This window comes from Gekko japonicus, unplaced genomic scaffold (assembly GCF_001447785.1).
Source record: "Gekko japonicus isolate JY-2015 unplaced genomic scaffold, Gekko_japonicus_V1.1 scaffold674, whole genome shotgun sequence".
Classification (NCBI taxonomy): Eukaryota; Metazoa; Chordata; class Lepidosauria; order Squamata; family Gekkonidae; genus Gekko; species Gekko japonicus.
Genome location: NW_015172574.1, coordinates 316,159 through 330,438, shown reverse-complemented (window position 1 = coordinate 330,438; position 14,280 = coordinate 316,159). Strand labels below are relative to the sequence as shown.

Below are 14,280 nucleotides of genomic sequence, written 5' to 3'. Positions count from 1 at the left end.
GTCTGTCTGTCTGTCTGTCTCTCTTCTGTGATGCTGTTCTCCAAGATGTGCAGAAGACATCCGGCATTATATAGTTGTTAGGACATCATCCGAGAACTGGGTTCAGGTTCAAATATCCACTATGCTATAGAAGCTCACTGGGCCAGTCACAGCAGAGTATGAATATATAAACATATAAACCAAGACGGTAGCTTTGGGCTGGGATCCTTCATCAGATGGACCCATTTCATGAAAAGGAGAGGGATCTAAAGGAACATTACTGTTACTCAACTTTGACCATAACTTTGATCCCCCTCCCAGGGGGGGAAAAATGCATCATGGAGAGGCCCTTGGCAAAAAGAAGAAGAAGAGTTGGATTTATACCCCACCTTTCACTCGGAGTCTCAGAGTGGCTTGCAATCTCCTTCCCTTCTTCTCCCCACAGCAGACGCCCTGTGAGGTAGGTGAGGCTGAAAGAGCTCTTTCAAGAACTGCTGATGAGAGAGCAGCTCTGAGAGAACTGTGACTGACCCAAGGTCACCCAGCTGGCTGCATATGGAGGAGTGGGGAATCAAACCCTGTTCTCCAGATTAGAGTCCCTCGCTCTTAACGACTACACCAAACTGGCTCCTTCAAATCATCATCTATCTCCCTTGCCTGCTGCTGCATGTTCTTAGGACTTATTTAGGAAGCTGGATGTTCCCTGTTAGTACAGATAAGCTCCAGTGCCTCATGTGCTGCAAGCTAGAGCTCAGAACACTCCCCAGCTTTTCCAAACAGCCAACTTGGGGTAGAGGCTGTTTAATTTGCAAGAACAGCTTTCCGAGGGTGGCACAGGCACGTTCAGGGAGAACGCTTGATGCAGAGCTGGCTCCACATTTCTGGATCAAAACACTGCAATGAATGTCCTTGGTCGAGGCCAGCAGGCAGGAATGAAACGAGAACATTCATACTCTTAAATCTCAAAGGGGGGGGGGGAACAGTTGCTATGGTGGCATTTCAGTGTGTGATAACCAGCAATGTTGGGTTCTCGACAGTTTCCTTGTTTCTCTTCCTTCTTTGCTGCCTTAAGATACCAGCAAGTGTTGAAAAGGATGAATGAACAAGGAATGGCATCAGTGCTGCCAAGGGGGTGCCTGTAGCAGCTGTCAGAACCAATAGCTGCTACAGCTATCTGGAGGCTTCTGTGCATCTGGAGGCTTCTGTGCAAAAGCTCATACTTAAACTGTCCCTGAATTTTGACAAATTCAGTGGGGCTTGATTCGTAGTAAATACACAAATTACTGAGCAGCAACCCAAAACAAAAGCAGGGGACTGTAATCTTCAAGCAACAAAGTAAACCCTTTGGCTCACAGGAGGTGATTCCCCCTGCATTGTTTTTAACTGGGTTTATCCCAGGGAGAAAGAGTTCCTTCTAGTTGGATGGAGCTTCTTTCTTTTCTGATGAGTATTTTGTGTGTGTGTGTATATGCTTGCGTGCTTGGAAGTCATGGCTGACTTCTGGCGACCCCTAGTGGGGCTTGGATGTTTCAGAGAGGTGGCTTACTATTGCCTGCCTCTGCGTCCCAGCTCTGGTATTCCTTGGAGGTCTCCCAAGTACTTGCCAGGGTCAGCCCTGCTTAGCTTCTGAGATCTGATGAGATTGGGCTTGCCTGGGCTACCCAGATCAGGGCTAGCTGGATGGAGTTTCAAAGGAAATCCTTGCTTGTTCCTTCAAAGCTAGATGAGACTGTAGAGGTCCCTAATTGGATCTCCCATCTTTTAAAATAGCAATGGGTGATAGCTTTTGCTTGCCAGGGAGGGTGGGGGATTGACACTTTTCATGAGCTAATTGCCCCCATAGAGGAAACATGCAGGCACCTGAGAAGGGGAGACTCCTGGCCACCAGAGGGCCACCATTTCCAGTTGGCCTGAGGCAGCCATGCATCACTTCTGCAGCATCAAAGGCAGAGACTTGCAAGTCTGAATGGGACCTCTGCTGATTTATCCCCATGGTCAGGGTGCCTCGTGCGACCTCAAATGCAATGCTTTACCTATGGAGTTGCAGACACCCAGCTGCCTCGCACCAACAGGACAGACATCAAGTAACATACGCAGCCTGAATAGCCCAAACTAGTCCAAGCTCATTAGAGACTGGAAGCTAAGCAGGGTTGGCCATGGTTAATGCGTGGATGGGAGACGGCCAAGAAAGTCCAGGGTTGTTATGCAGAGGCAGGCAATGGAAAACCACCTCTGTTTGTCTCTTGCCTTGGAAGTCTCACGGAGAGTTGCCATCGGTCAGTTGCGATTTGACAGCATTTATTATGCACATGTTGGAACCATCCTCTGCCTCATCAGCCATCAGGGTGTCTGTTTGGGGAGGATCAGTGTCCATTTGCCAAGAGACAGCCAGTACCTTTGGAAGATGCACGTCGGTGCAGTTTGTGGGCATCTTCCACACATCCTTGCAAGATGAAGTGCAGTCCAAGCTATTCTCTGGCAGACAGCAGTAACTGATAGGCTGCAATGTGCTGTTGGAGGGAACTCCCTGCTGTTGCACATCCCAGATCTGGTTAGGGCCTCTCCCCAGAATTTCAGGAGCAAGACTGAAGTCCAGTAGCACCTTAAAGATCAATACGATTGCCAAGGTATAAACTTTCAAAGCTGCCTTTGTCAGATACCTGATGAAGGGAGCTTTGGGTCTTGAAGAATTATACCCTGGAAATCTAGTTGGTCTTTATGAAGCTACTGGACTAATCTTGCTCTTCTACTGCAAATCAACCCAGCTACTCACCTGAAACTTACACAGAAGTGTGGACTAATGTATAACTTGGAAAATGTGAAGGCGGAGGGCATTGCCCTGTTCTGGATCTTAAACCATGGATGTAAATTTTAGGATACACATAAACGAGAGAAAGGAAGGCACAGTGCTCTTCATGAATATCCATTCCGAGATCTGTGGTGGTTAGATAGTTTCAGTGTCCAGGGGCATTCTGTCTTCCACCTTTTAGAACTCATTACTGTTCAGTTCCAGAAGCCTTTCTTCATGTTAAGTAAGTTGAAGATCACACATCTACACAATGAAATTTGTAGGCTAGTATAGCCTCAGTCTGCCTCGGGGCCATGTATAATTTGCAACTGGATTGTTACATCTATGCAAGAAAATCTAGCTGTGAATCCCTATTATAGCACAACAATAGCACAATACCCAGCCTTAGAGCCATTTTCTGTGCTGTGAAGGGATGGAGCAAGAATGGAGAAGGAGAAGGTAAACCTATTCTGTAGCCTGCAAGAGCCAACTCGCCTGACATAGAAACTAAGCAGAGCTGGGCCTGAGTGGGAGATCTTACCACATGCGATGGCTTGAGTGTGGTGCAAGAAAGGTGGGATATGTCTGGAATAAGCAAATATACTCCCCACCCCTAAAGTGTTGTATTTCTCCAGGTTCAAAGGAGCCTTTGTTTATGTCAGATGGAAATCTGATTATCTCAACTAATGAAAAATGTTTGTATAAACTGGGCTTCCACTAGGGATCCTGGCGCCAGAGGAGGTGCATTTACTCAGAAGTGGGGAGAAAAGTGAGGGGAAATGGCAGCATGCACCAGCATCACACTGGCATGCTGATGTCACTTCCAGCGAAAACCAGAAGTTATGTCATGAAGTTGGGAGGGGCCTCTAGGATTTACCCATAGAGTTCTTGCGAATCCTAGATTGTCCCCTTCATGATCTGGTCTTCACTAGAAATTGTATCAGTGCGCCGGTGTCATGCTGGCACTCCTGCCCCGCCAAATGCTCCTGGGACTTTCAGGCTTCGGTCTGACAACCCCAGGTCTGAGCCACATGGCCCCTGAGGTGCTGACAGTTGCTAGAGCTTGGTTATGCTTTCTCCTGGCCACCAGAGGGCCTCTAAAGCAGTGGCCCACCAGGGAGTTTCCCTGTAAGCCAGTACACTCCTGGAGGTGAAAAGACCACTGCCACAGGCCCTAGAGAACTGTTGTCAGTGAGAGTAGACAATACTGACCTTGATGGACCAATGTTCTGACTCAGTATGTTCAGCCACGAAGGAGCGGGAGAAAGGAGAAGGCTGAAGAGGAGAAGCTGATGAGGCGGCAGCAGAAACAGGATTGTCTTCTCCCTACAAAATGGGTTTTCTGGGGGAGGAGCAGAGATCATTTCGGGGGGGATCGCGGGGGATCGCAGTTCCCCCAGGTGAGGTACGGGGGACGGGGCACATGACGAAGCCCCGCCCCCTGCTTCCGGCCCGCCCCGCTTCCGGCCCTCATTCAGCCAGGAGGAGGCAGGAGAAGAGGGAGGGTAAGTTGATTCCTCCCTGCCTCTCCCCACCCCTGCCTGCCTGGGGCCAGGGAGGGCCTTCACAGGGCTTCCTTGCACTCCCGCCGGCCTTGCACGTCCACCGCCGGGCCCCTCATGGGGCTCGGCAGTGGAGCTGCAAGGCTGGCGGCGGCGGCCGGGACCGTTGGGTGTGGGTGGCCTTATGACACACTTCCGGTGATGTCAGGGGGTGTGGCATATACAAATGAGTTATGCTAATGAGTTCCCCTAGCTCTTTTTCTATGAAACGACCCCTGGGGAGGAGAGGAATCAGTGCTACAGTCTGGGACTGTGTAGTGACTCCATATGATGCAGCCTCTTGTAAATGGCATATTCTATAGATGACCTGGAACAAAGTCTCCGTGGACTAGAGAATGAGTAACAGAAGAAACTCCCCATATGCCAAGGTGCCTTCTAGACTAGAGTGGGGCGTTAGCTCCTAGCTCCTTAAGAGGTGTTTTGCTTCATGCATTGCAATGTGTTCACACAGGGATCAGCAACTCATGCTGCAGAAACAGAGAAGCAGTGCAGAGCAGAGCAGAACAGGGACAGAATGTGCTACTTGGGTGTAGAGCTGAGCATCCTGAGGTTGTCAGATTTTATTTTTAAGAGAGCAAACTGTGGTTGCAAAGAGATGCTTGAAAGTGTGTGAGGTAACCAAAATATCAGAAGCCAAAGGTCTGGTGGAAGATTTCTATGGGCTGATTGTGTGCATATGTGTGTGGGGGGTGGAGTTTCAGCTCCTTAAAAAGACACTGCCCCCCCATGACCAATAAAGCCAGAATACATTACGCAATACTGTAAAACATGCAGAATTAATGTTGTAAATGGGGGGAAAAATTAGGAACGTTGGTGAAATTGGCATTGCTCGGATGGGCTGCAGAATCCATCATTTGTTGACATGGAGCTTTCAGGGTATTATTTTGGAACTGAGCTGAGCCAGCCTTGATCATACTTCTTTTGGTGCTAGCTTTAGGATGTACAGCTCGCAGCCAAACAAATGTTAGACAACCAAAGCAAGAAAGAAAGGTCAGTAGTTCAGCAGTTCGAGACCCGAGTGTGCCGCATGACGGAGTGAGCTCCCGTCTCTAGTTCCAGCTCCTGCCAACCTAGCAGTTCGAAAGCAAGAAATGGCAAGTAGATAAATAGGGACCACTTCGGTGGGAAGGTAACAGCGTTCCGTGCACCTTGGTGTTTAGTCATGCCGGCCACATGACCACGGAAATGTCTTCCGACAGCGCTGGCTCTTCGGCTTTGAAACGGAGATGAGCACCGCAACCCTAGAGTCGGACTCGACTAGTTTTCGAGCAAGGTACCCTTCCCTTTACCTTTAGGATGTACAGCTCGCAGCCAAACAAATGTTAGACAACCAAAGCAAGAAAGAAAAGTGGATTTACTTTTTTTCTCTTCAAAGTGAACATTAAAGAGGAACTTATGACACTAAAAGAATGGTCATCTTGAATCAGAAGGTGAGAGGCGTGGTGGTACAGACAAACATTCTCTTTATTAAGCTACACATGAATTTTCCATTAGTCAGAGAAAGAAATTGGCAGTGTCTAATAGATCACAGAAGTCTCACTGATTGGTAATAGAAAGGCTTAGAAAGACCTGGCGCTTTTTAGATATATATATATATATATTATATATATTCTTTAGTTTTTTCCCCCTCTTTAATCTGTTTTTTTTCTCCTTTAAATTTGAAACAGGTGTAACTGGCTTTCTCCAGCAGAGGTACCCCTTAAAATTGAAACTGTGAAGACATCTGATTACTAATCCCAGTAGAAATGACAAAGGGTTGGGTTGGTCATGAAAACTGTGGCTTTTTAAATAAATGTAAACACTACATTTGATTTTTGTTTTTTAATTTTTTTGGGCTTTTTGTGTGTTTTAAAGTTTTTTTAAGATGCTTTTCTTTTTTTTCTTGTTTTTTGTTAATTTTTTTTGTTTTCGCAGCACAAACATCCCCACAAGAGAGAGAGAAAGAGAGAGCACACCATTCACTAAAAGGAAGGATAAGAGGAAGGGGGAAAGAAGCCACACAAAGAAAAGCATTCACTGGGAAGTGTGGAAAATAAATTTTTTAAAAAATTCAGAACAGAACAAAAAAAACCCTGCCCTCCCAACCCAAACTAACCCATTTTCCTTTAAAAAAATGAGACAGAGAAAAAAAGAAAGCAAGAGAAAAAGAACAGAAACGGGTATGTGATACACAGTGTCTTTCAGAGCAAAAAAACCCAAATGAGGGAATTTGGGAAATTTTGGCCACTTGGGACCAGTGACATCTGTGCTTATTTTTTTTTTAAAATACAAATCCAGAGAGTGAATGAGACTATTCAGAACAATGAATCATTATTAAATTGGGGGGGGGGGAGAGATGCATCCCTTTCTGGTCACCTGGCCCAATCTGAAGGCAGGTTTGCTTGATTATCATTTCCACAATGAGGCTTATGGATGAAAAATGTCCCTGGACATTTTTGGATGCTGATCTGCTAGTGGGCTATGACATATAGTAACATCTAAAATGTGTGTGTGGGGGGGGAATCCACTGACATTTCCCATTGAGATTCCAGAACTGACCGTGTTTTCCTGTCTAAACATCTGTCCCTTTTAGGTCATGGCTAAAGGTGGGGTGGGATGCAGGGACAACGGAAGAATTTCACCTCCCTTCTCCTACCCCCATGGACTAAAAACAGCACCTGTAAGAGGGAAGGGGAAAACAGGGAGGCAGGACAGAGAGCCCCACAAATTCCCATGTTCTGTATTCCCCACGGATGAAGGTTGTTCTGGATATTCGGCAAAGGCAAACAATCTCTCAAATGTCTAAGCTGATTCTGGATATCTGGAAACCCTACAGGACAGCTCTTCAGGGCCCCTCATTGTAATGGCCATTGGGTATTAAAGACCAAAGGCGGCCATTTTGTTTGCACTGAGGCCAGTTTCCCCTGTTAAGACCAAGGCGTTACCTACACCTTTGACAACTTGCAATCACAGCCAGCTCAGATGGAGAAAGCCTCAGAGGCGTGGGTTGCAAGCTGTTATTTTGAGTGTGTGTGTGTGTGTGTGTGTGTTTTGAACAAAGCAGAAAGCAAATGTGAGAGATTTTTTTTATTTGTAAGCATGAAGTATGTGTGTGGGGAAAATCTTTCAATTCCCCCACTTTTCTTAACCTCCTTTTCTGTTTGTTTAGAGTCTAAACTTGGCTAAAACCAGGTTTTTACAGCATCCTACAGAAATTCACAGCCCCCATTCCAATGATTCAGGACATCATACACTGAGGCAGTAAGGAAGGCCATGTCTTTATACAAAGGCCCAAAGGGCATGCTATATAACAAAGAGAAGGCTACCAGAAAGGTTGATGTAAAGTTGGCTAGACAGACAGACAAACAGACAGAGGAGGAAGTCTGGGCACACATTAGGAAGAGAAAGAAAACTCCCAAATCAAGCACATTCAAAAGAAGGAAATCCCCAGACGAGAGCCAAATATATGATCTGAGTTGTAGTTTTGTGGTGAGAGGGGAAACATTCTCCCCAACATCTCTTCTAGGAAAGAGCTTGGCACTGACAATTTTTACGGGCAAATGCCACCTCCTGGCCTCCAGGGGCACTATTGCAACTTTCAAGCCTTCTCTTTCGTGCAGTCTCCTGGGCTGGTTTAAAGACAGAACAGACAGACGCATCCTCATTCTTGTCCTTTAACTTGGGATGCAAAACAGCTTTATTTTACCTATTCAGGACAGATACCACCCCATAATCTCTTTATGGGGGGAGGGAGGGGAAAGCCCGAACCCTTTTTCTGAATTTTCATTTTCCCACAACATTTTGTTTGAATGGGTTTCAAGCACGCAAGAGCTGAACGGAACTGAGAGGTCCTGAAAGCCCAGCCGGCATGGCAAAAGATGTAGCCTAGCTACAACTTGGATGGGAAGTTTTCACAAATGGTGGTACCTTTAAAAAAAAAAAAATCCACAGGAATCAGGAAAAAAAAAGATAAGATTTCCCCCCCTACCCTATCCCCAAAAGCACCCTATACACAAAGGATTCTTAAAAAAATAACAATACCACTTTTTTTTAAGAAAGTTGCTTCTTTTTTTAAAATTCACAGGCTATCTTATGTTTCGCATATGTTGGTGGAGAGTTTAAAAAATTCAGTGGTTGATTGTTCTTTTTTTTTGGCATGTTCTTAAAGCCAAACATTTAAATTTAATTGTTTGTCATTGACTTTCGAAAGCAGGAAGGGCTGAAAACTTTTCGGGGGGGGGGGCATCAGTTCTTTCCATAGCTCTTTTGAGGCAAACTTAAAAAAAAGGAAGTGTTTTCAAATATATATATAATTTTTCATTATGCCTTTTTATTTACCAGCTTGCATCATTCATTAATATTGTGTGTGTGTGTGTGTGCGTGTGTGTGAGAGACTCATATTTTGTTTTTGCCTTTTTTTTCAAATATTTTATTTTCCTCTCGGTGTGATTGTTTCCAAATAAGTTGCTTGCTATACAGAATGGGAGGGGGGAGGGGAGGTCAGTATAAGCCGCAGCCTCGAAGGTTGTTGGCAATGATGATGTCGGTGACGGCGTCGAATACCACCTGGATGTTGTTCGTGTCCGTCGCACAAGTCATGTGACAGTAAATCTCCTTGTTTGGCGAACGGTTTTTACTCTCAAATTGTGCTTGGATGTAGGCTGCAGCATCATCGTACGTGTTGGGACCTGTGAGCAGACAGCGAAGGGGGATGAGAAGGGCTCCTTTCAATGGCCGCGAATGACCGTTCTTTCAACAATGACAAAAAAGGAGACGTAGAGGAAATTCTGGCCCAGTTCTGCGCATGTATTGCAAATGAAATACAAAATCTGTTGGATAAATACCTCTTGCAGAAAGACATTCACCTTCCAGTGTGAGAGCCACTTACGCTGGAGGAAGCATCCTTAGATTGGGGAAAGGAGCCCCCCTTCAAACATAAGCCAAATGTAAAGGTAGAGTATAAATATTTTAATAAATTAATAAACCTTGCTCAGTGGAGTGGTAGGATATGGGTAGGATCTGCCCCACTGAAACAGGTACAAAATCTTATAAACAAGTACTATGTACATTAAAAAATGACCTGACATGAGTTTGGGACTACATACTGGTTTTGAATTTTCTTCAGATTAGTCCAAAATCCATTTTTAGTTCAAAACCCATTTTTGCGGGAAATGAAAAGCTACATGGGTAACTGGATCTTAGTTTAGGTCCAAAATCTGCACAAATTGTATAACAGGGAAAAAATGTCCCAGTAATCAGGGCACCGAGGCTGGACTGGATCTTCAGAATAGTAAATCTAACACCTCTATCTCAAACTAACTAACCTTGGTCAGAACAGGAAGTAAACAACTCATGTCCGGAAAAACAGAATTTTGTACTAATCTGAGGGAGATCTGAAATGAGTATACATTCCAAACTTTCACTGTGTTTTAATGTAGGCGTTCCCAATCTTTTAGAACCGGGGGGCTCTTCCGGAATTTTTAGAGTCAGTGGTGAGTGCCACCCCAAAATGGCTGGGGCAGGAGGTGGAGCCAAACCCCAAATGGCTGTCACAGGAGGCAGACCAAAATACAACAGCTCCCTCCCTCACTCTGCAAAAGAACCACAGAAGGGGAATAAAAAGAAATGAGGGAGAGCCTGAGGGCCAAGGGGGGGAAATAAAAAGAAACAAAGGAAAGTCCGGGTGGGGGGCAGAAGCAAGAGAAGGTAGGATAAAAAGAACGAAAGCCTGTAAGGGGAATAGAACCACACACTGACTCAGGAAAACCCGGGTGCTTACTCGTCCTGCTGGCCTCCCAGTGGCTGCGGCTGCTATTGCAGCTGTGGAAAACTTGTTCTTTGAATTAGGGCAGCCAATAACAAGTCCTGCCTTACTATGGCCCCACCCATTTTCTGAAAAATTCAGTGGGCACTAGGGTAGGTGCCATAGCACCCGCAGTGGCCACCATGTTGGTCAATCTTGTTTTAACGTGTTATTTGTTTCAAACATTTATATGCCACCTTTTCTGAGATCTGCTCAATGACACCCACAAAATAAAGCAAGATAAAACAATAAAACCGAACCATTCCAACCTTAGGAAATAAAAGCAACTTGACCCCTCCCCCAGAGTGTCGTGCCTGTCCCCGACCTGGCACCTGGGAGCCTTGAAAATGAGGACTCTGCACCTCTAACAACCTCTGAAGCACAAGAGTCCTCATCAAACCTAAGTGCCGGGGAGGATGAACACCAAACCACAGGACAGCTGGCACCTGAAGCTGATCAGGCAATACCTGGCCCTAGCAGCTCGCCACCTGATTCTCCGCCACCTGTTGACTGGCTGAGAAATTAGAGACTCCGGGATCTGGCAACCAGGTGCAAGGAGGCACGCTTGCTTGCAGATGGCGATCATTAAGTCCAGATTACTGACAGAAGCAAGGACTTTGCAAAGGAGTGCAAACGAGATAACAACCTAGCACACTCTTTGAAGAGACCGCTGGCTGCTAGCAAACTGTGCTGGCAAACTAGTCTGTGGACCAGAAGCTCTGCACCTCTGACTCTGTTTTGGCTCTTGACTGATCTCCCGGTTCCTGAATCCGGTCCATGTTTTGGCGACCCCTCTGGCTCTTGATCCCCGGCTACGCTTCCTGACTACGATACTGGGTTGGACTCTGACTATCGGTAACGTTGACTACGGCTTGGCTTTGTGTATTTGGAACTGTTTGCTTGGACTCCTGTTGATCTCTCTGGCTGACTCTTGGACTTGCCTATTGATTCTCCCTCTCTGCCCGGCCCCCTGGCTCTGTTGTGACACAGTGCATATGGTATTCCCTTAAATCAGATTTTTATATGTTTTTGTATCTTTCTGTATGAGGTATTTATCCAGCTAAAAATGAAGAAAGGGAAAATAAACTGAACCCAAAACAAACTGAATTAAGTAGCAAAAGATTAAGAAGACAAAAATGTACAGGCCAAATAATGCTGTTAGTCAATTTAAAAATTAGCAAATAACAGATATGGGCCATTACAACAGTCTCAATTATCACTGATGATCTCCATTTTATAGTTGTTACTGTTTTTACCATGTTGTATGCTGCCCAGAGCCCTACAATAGTGGGGATTGGGCGATTCATAAATGTAAAAAACCAATCAATCAATAATAAATACAAAGACATCCAAAAGTGACAAATATTGACCAGACGTGTTTTGGCCCAACTGGCCTTCCTCAGTGGTCAAACTAATAACATGGCAGCACGGCTCCTGACATACTACTATAACATTCATTTATCACAAACTGACCGAGATGAACTTGGTCTGAGAATTATTGTCTGTGAGCAAGGGAAAGAATACTGATCAAAAATCTCATTCCTAAGAGTTCACAGCCCCTCAGCCTCCCGTGGGTGCCGAAGCTGGCCTGGCAGCCCTGTGTGTGAGGCTCTTGTGCAATGGAAGGGGTCTTTCTTGGCAGCAGCAGCACGACGGCTGTTGCGGGTGCAGAATGAGGATAAGGTGGGCAGCTCTGGCTTGGGAAATTTCGGGGGTGGGGGTGGGGGGGCAGTGCATGGGGAGAGCAGAGTTTGTGGGGGGCCAGGAGCTCAGCGGGAATGGATGCCATGCAGTCTGCCCTCTGGAGCTGCCGTTTCCTCCAGGAGAACTCCCAGTCCCACGCTGAGTGTGGCAAGCCTTGATCAGGACCAAGTCCTCAGAAACTAGCGCATCTCCTTCCTGGGAGCCGAATGCAGAATCCTCCCCCCTTTAGACTGGGCTCTAAAGTTTCATTCAAACTGACCCGCTCATTGCCGGGAGGCTCCGACGTCAAGGGATGACTGCAGACATGGCTCAGTCGTTACAAAACAAGCACCAGACTGGGGAGATCTGCATTCAGTTCCGCATTTCATCATGAAGCATTCTGGTGGCCCTGAGGCAGTATCTTGACCTGCCCTAAGTCATAAGGCTGCAGTGAGGGTATCTGGATAAGAAACCATTCCCACAACTCTCGGTGTCTTGGGAAAGGGTGGAATAAAAATAAAGTAGGCATATGCTGTCAGCTTGGCGCGGTAGGGTGGCGCATCAGATTGTGCCAGTTTAAAGTGTGGCAGAGTATTTCATCCAGACTGCGCACTCTGTAGGGGAGCCATCCACATTAGTATTGCGCTTTAGTCACAGGATGAGCTGGAAGGTTGGGTTTTATTTAAATGCAGGTGGATGGATGAAGAAGAAGAAGAGATTGGATTTATACCCTGCCCTTCACTACCCAAAGGTATCTCAGAGTGGCTTACAAACTCCTTCCCCTTCCCCTCCCCACAACAGACACCCTGTGAGGTAGGTGGGGCTGAGAGAGCTCTTGACAGAAACTGCTCTTTTTCAAGAACAGCTCTTATCAGAACTATGGCTTGTCCAAGGTCATCCAGCCAGGTGCAAGTGGAGGAGTGGGGAATCAAACCCGGTTCTCTCAGGTTAGTGTCCGCGCACTTAACCACTACGCCAAACTGGCATATGCGTTCATATGCATATAGGCAGTAACAAAAAAAAACTGGAGTGGCAGAAATTGATTGGTGGTTCAGATGTCCCTTCTGGGTTTCTTTAGCTGCAGGAGAGTTCAGATGTCAGAAAACCCAGAGGAAGCCGTGACCAATCCAGTCACACCAGACTCCCCGGTATCTGTTTATTCCGCTTGCATTGTGGAACAGCATGGGCTGCCAACAACTGCGCCAAAGGAGGCAGATGTCTTTGTCTGGGGGGCCCATTTATTCTGCTCAGGTAACACCACTATATCGCCACAAACTGCATGTGTGACCATAGCCACTGACTATTATCTGTAACGTAACAGTATAAGATAGTCCCCAGTGTGAAAAGCTGTGAAGGTACCACCATGTGAGCAGCAGAACTGAAAAAAACTGTGAAATTAAAAATGTGGAAGCAAAATCACTGCATGTCAGGTTTTCAGGGTTGTGTGAACTCCTGTCACTTAATGTGTGTGCGCACCAAACTAAAGAAGAAGAAGTAGTTCAATGACAAAGCAGATGCTCTGAATGCTCTGAATGCAGATGGTTCCAGGTTTCATCTCCACTGCCTTTGGTTAAGAGAGGCAGAAGGGTCTTGGAAAGTCCTACCTCTGCCTGAAACATTGGAGAACTGCTTCCAGTCAGAATAGAGCTAGCTGGCCCAATGGTCTGACTTGGAATAAAAGAACTTCCTATGTTCCTATGGCACCTTAGCAATAACCATGTGCACTGGCCCTTCATTGTCTTTAAATGCTGCTACCCTCATTTAGAGAGAGGAAATTGACTTCTACACACTGATCTCATGAGGAAGAAAGCTGGACTAAAGCTCTTGCCCTTGACATAGTGGTTTTGTATGTCATGATTATTTTTCTTAATATGGTAGAAGCATTTCCTGCACCTGCCATCTGAAACGGAATAGCTCAGCAGAAACTGTACCAAGAGACTGATCTGATTTTTTTGTGTGTGCATGCTCCTCCCTCATCAACATTCCAAGACCCAATCTTACTTCTCTGTGGTTAGATCCCATGAACATTCTATGACATCACAGCTGCTTGGCCAATGGCTGCGGTCACACCAGAGGACAGGTAAGCAGTCAACCAGATTTTAATTTTCAAGGGAAGATACCTCCTGAGCAGTGCTGGATAAACCTTATGCTGAACCATATTCTGGTCCTCAACATACTCTGATCCATCTGCCACTCATCCTCTCGTCTTAGGTTGCTGTGCTTCTAGGTTCTTGTTCAATGAAGGCGAAGACATCACATACCTGTGTATTCAGGGAAGCAGATAGTCAGAGGTGATTTCTTGATCTTCTCACTGAACAGGTCTTTCTTGTTGAGGAAGAGAATGATGGAGGTATCGATGAAGAATTTGTTGTTACAGATGGAGTCGAAGAGCATTAGAGACTCATGCATGCGGTTCTATGGCAGAGCACATATCGGAAAAGAAAAAAAGACAGAGACAGACAAAAGAAAGAAGGTGGGAAAGAGAA

At 45.9% G+C, this 14,280-nt stretch overlaps 1 protein-coding gene across 1 annotated transcript in view; it reads right to left on the bottom strand.

Moving 5' to 3' along the window:
- Nucleotides 1-8,533: 8,533 nt before the first annotated feature.
- The window catches only part of GNAO1 (guanine nucleotide binding protein (G protein), alpha activating activity polypeptide O), a 280,020-nt gene continuing 274,273 nt past the window's right edge, over nucleotides 8,534-14,280 (bottom strand). Inside the window, exons 7-8 of the mRNA XM_015421401.1 lie at nucleotides 14,056-14,209; nucleotides 8,534-8,996 (exon numbers count right to left, since the gene is read on the bottom strand). Of these exons, the coding sequence (XP_015276887.1) occupies nucleotides 8,809-8,996; nucleotides 14,056-14,209 (342 nt within the window). The 3' untranslated portion in view covers nucleotides 8,534-8,808. The remainder of the gene's footprint in view (nucleotides 8,997-14,055; nucleotides 14,210-14,280) is intronic.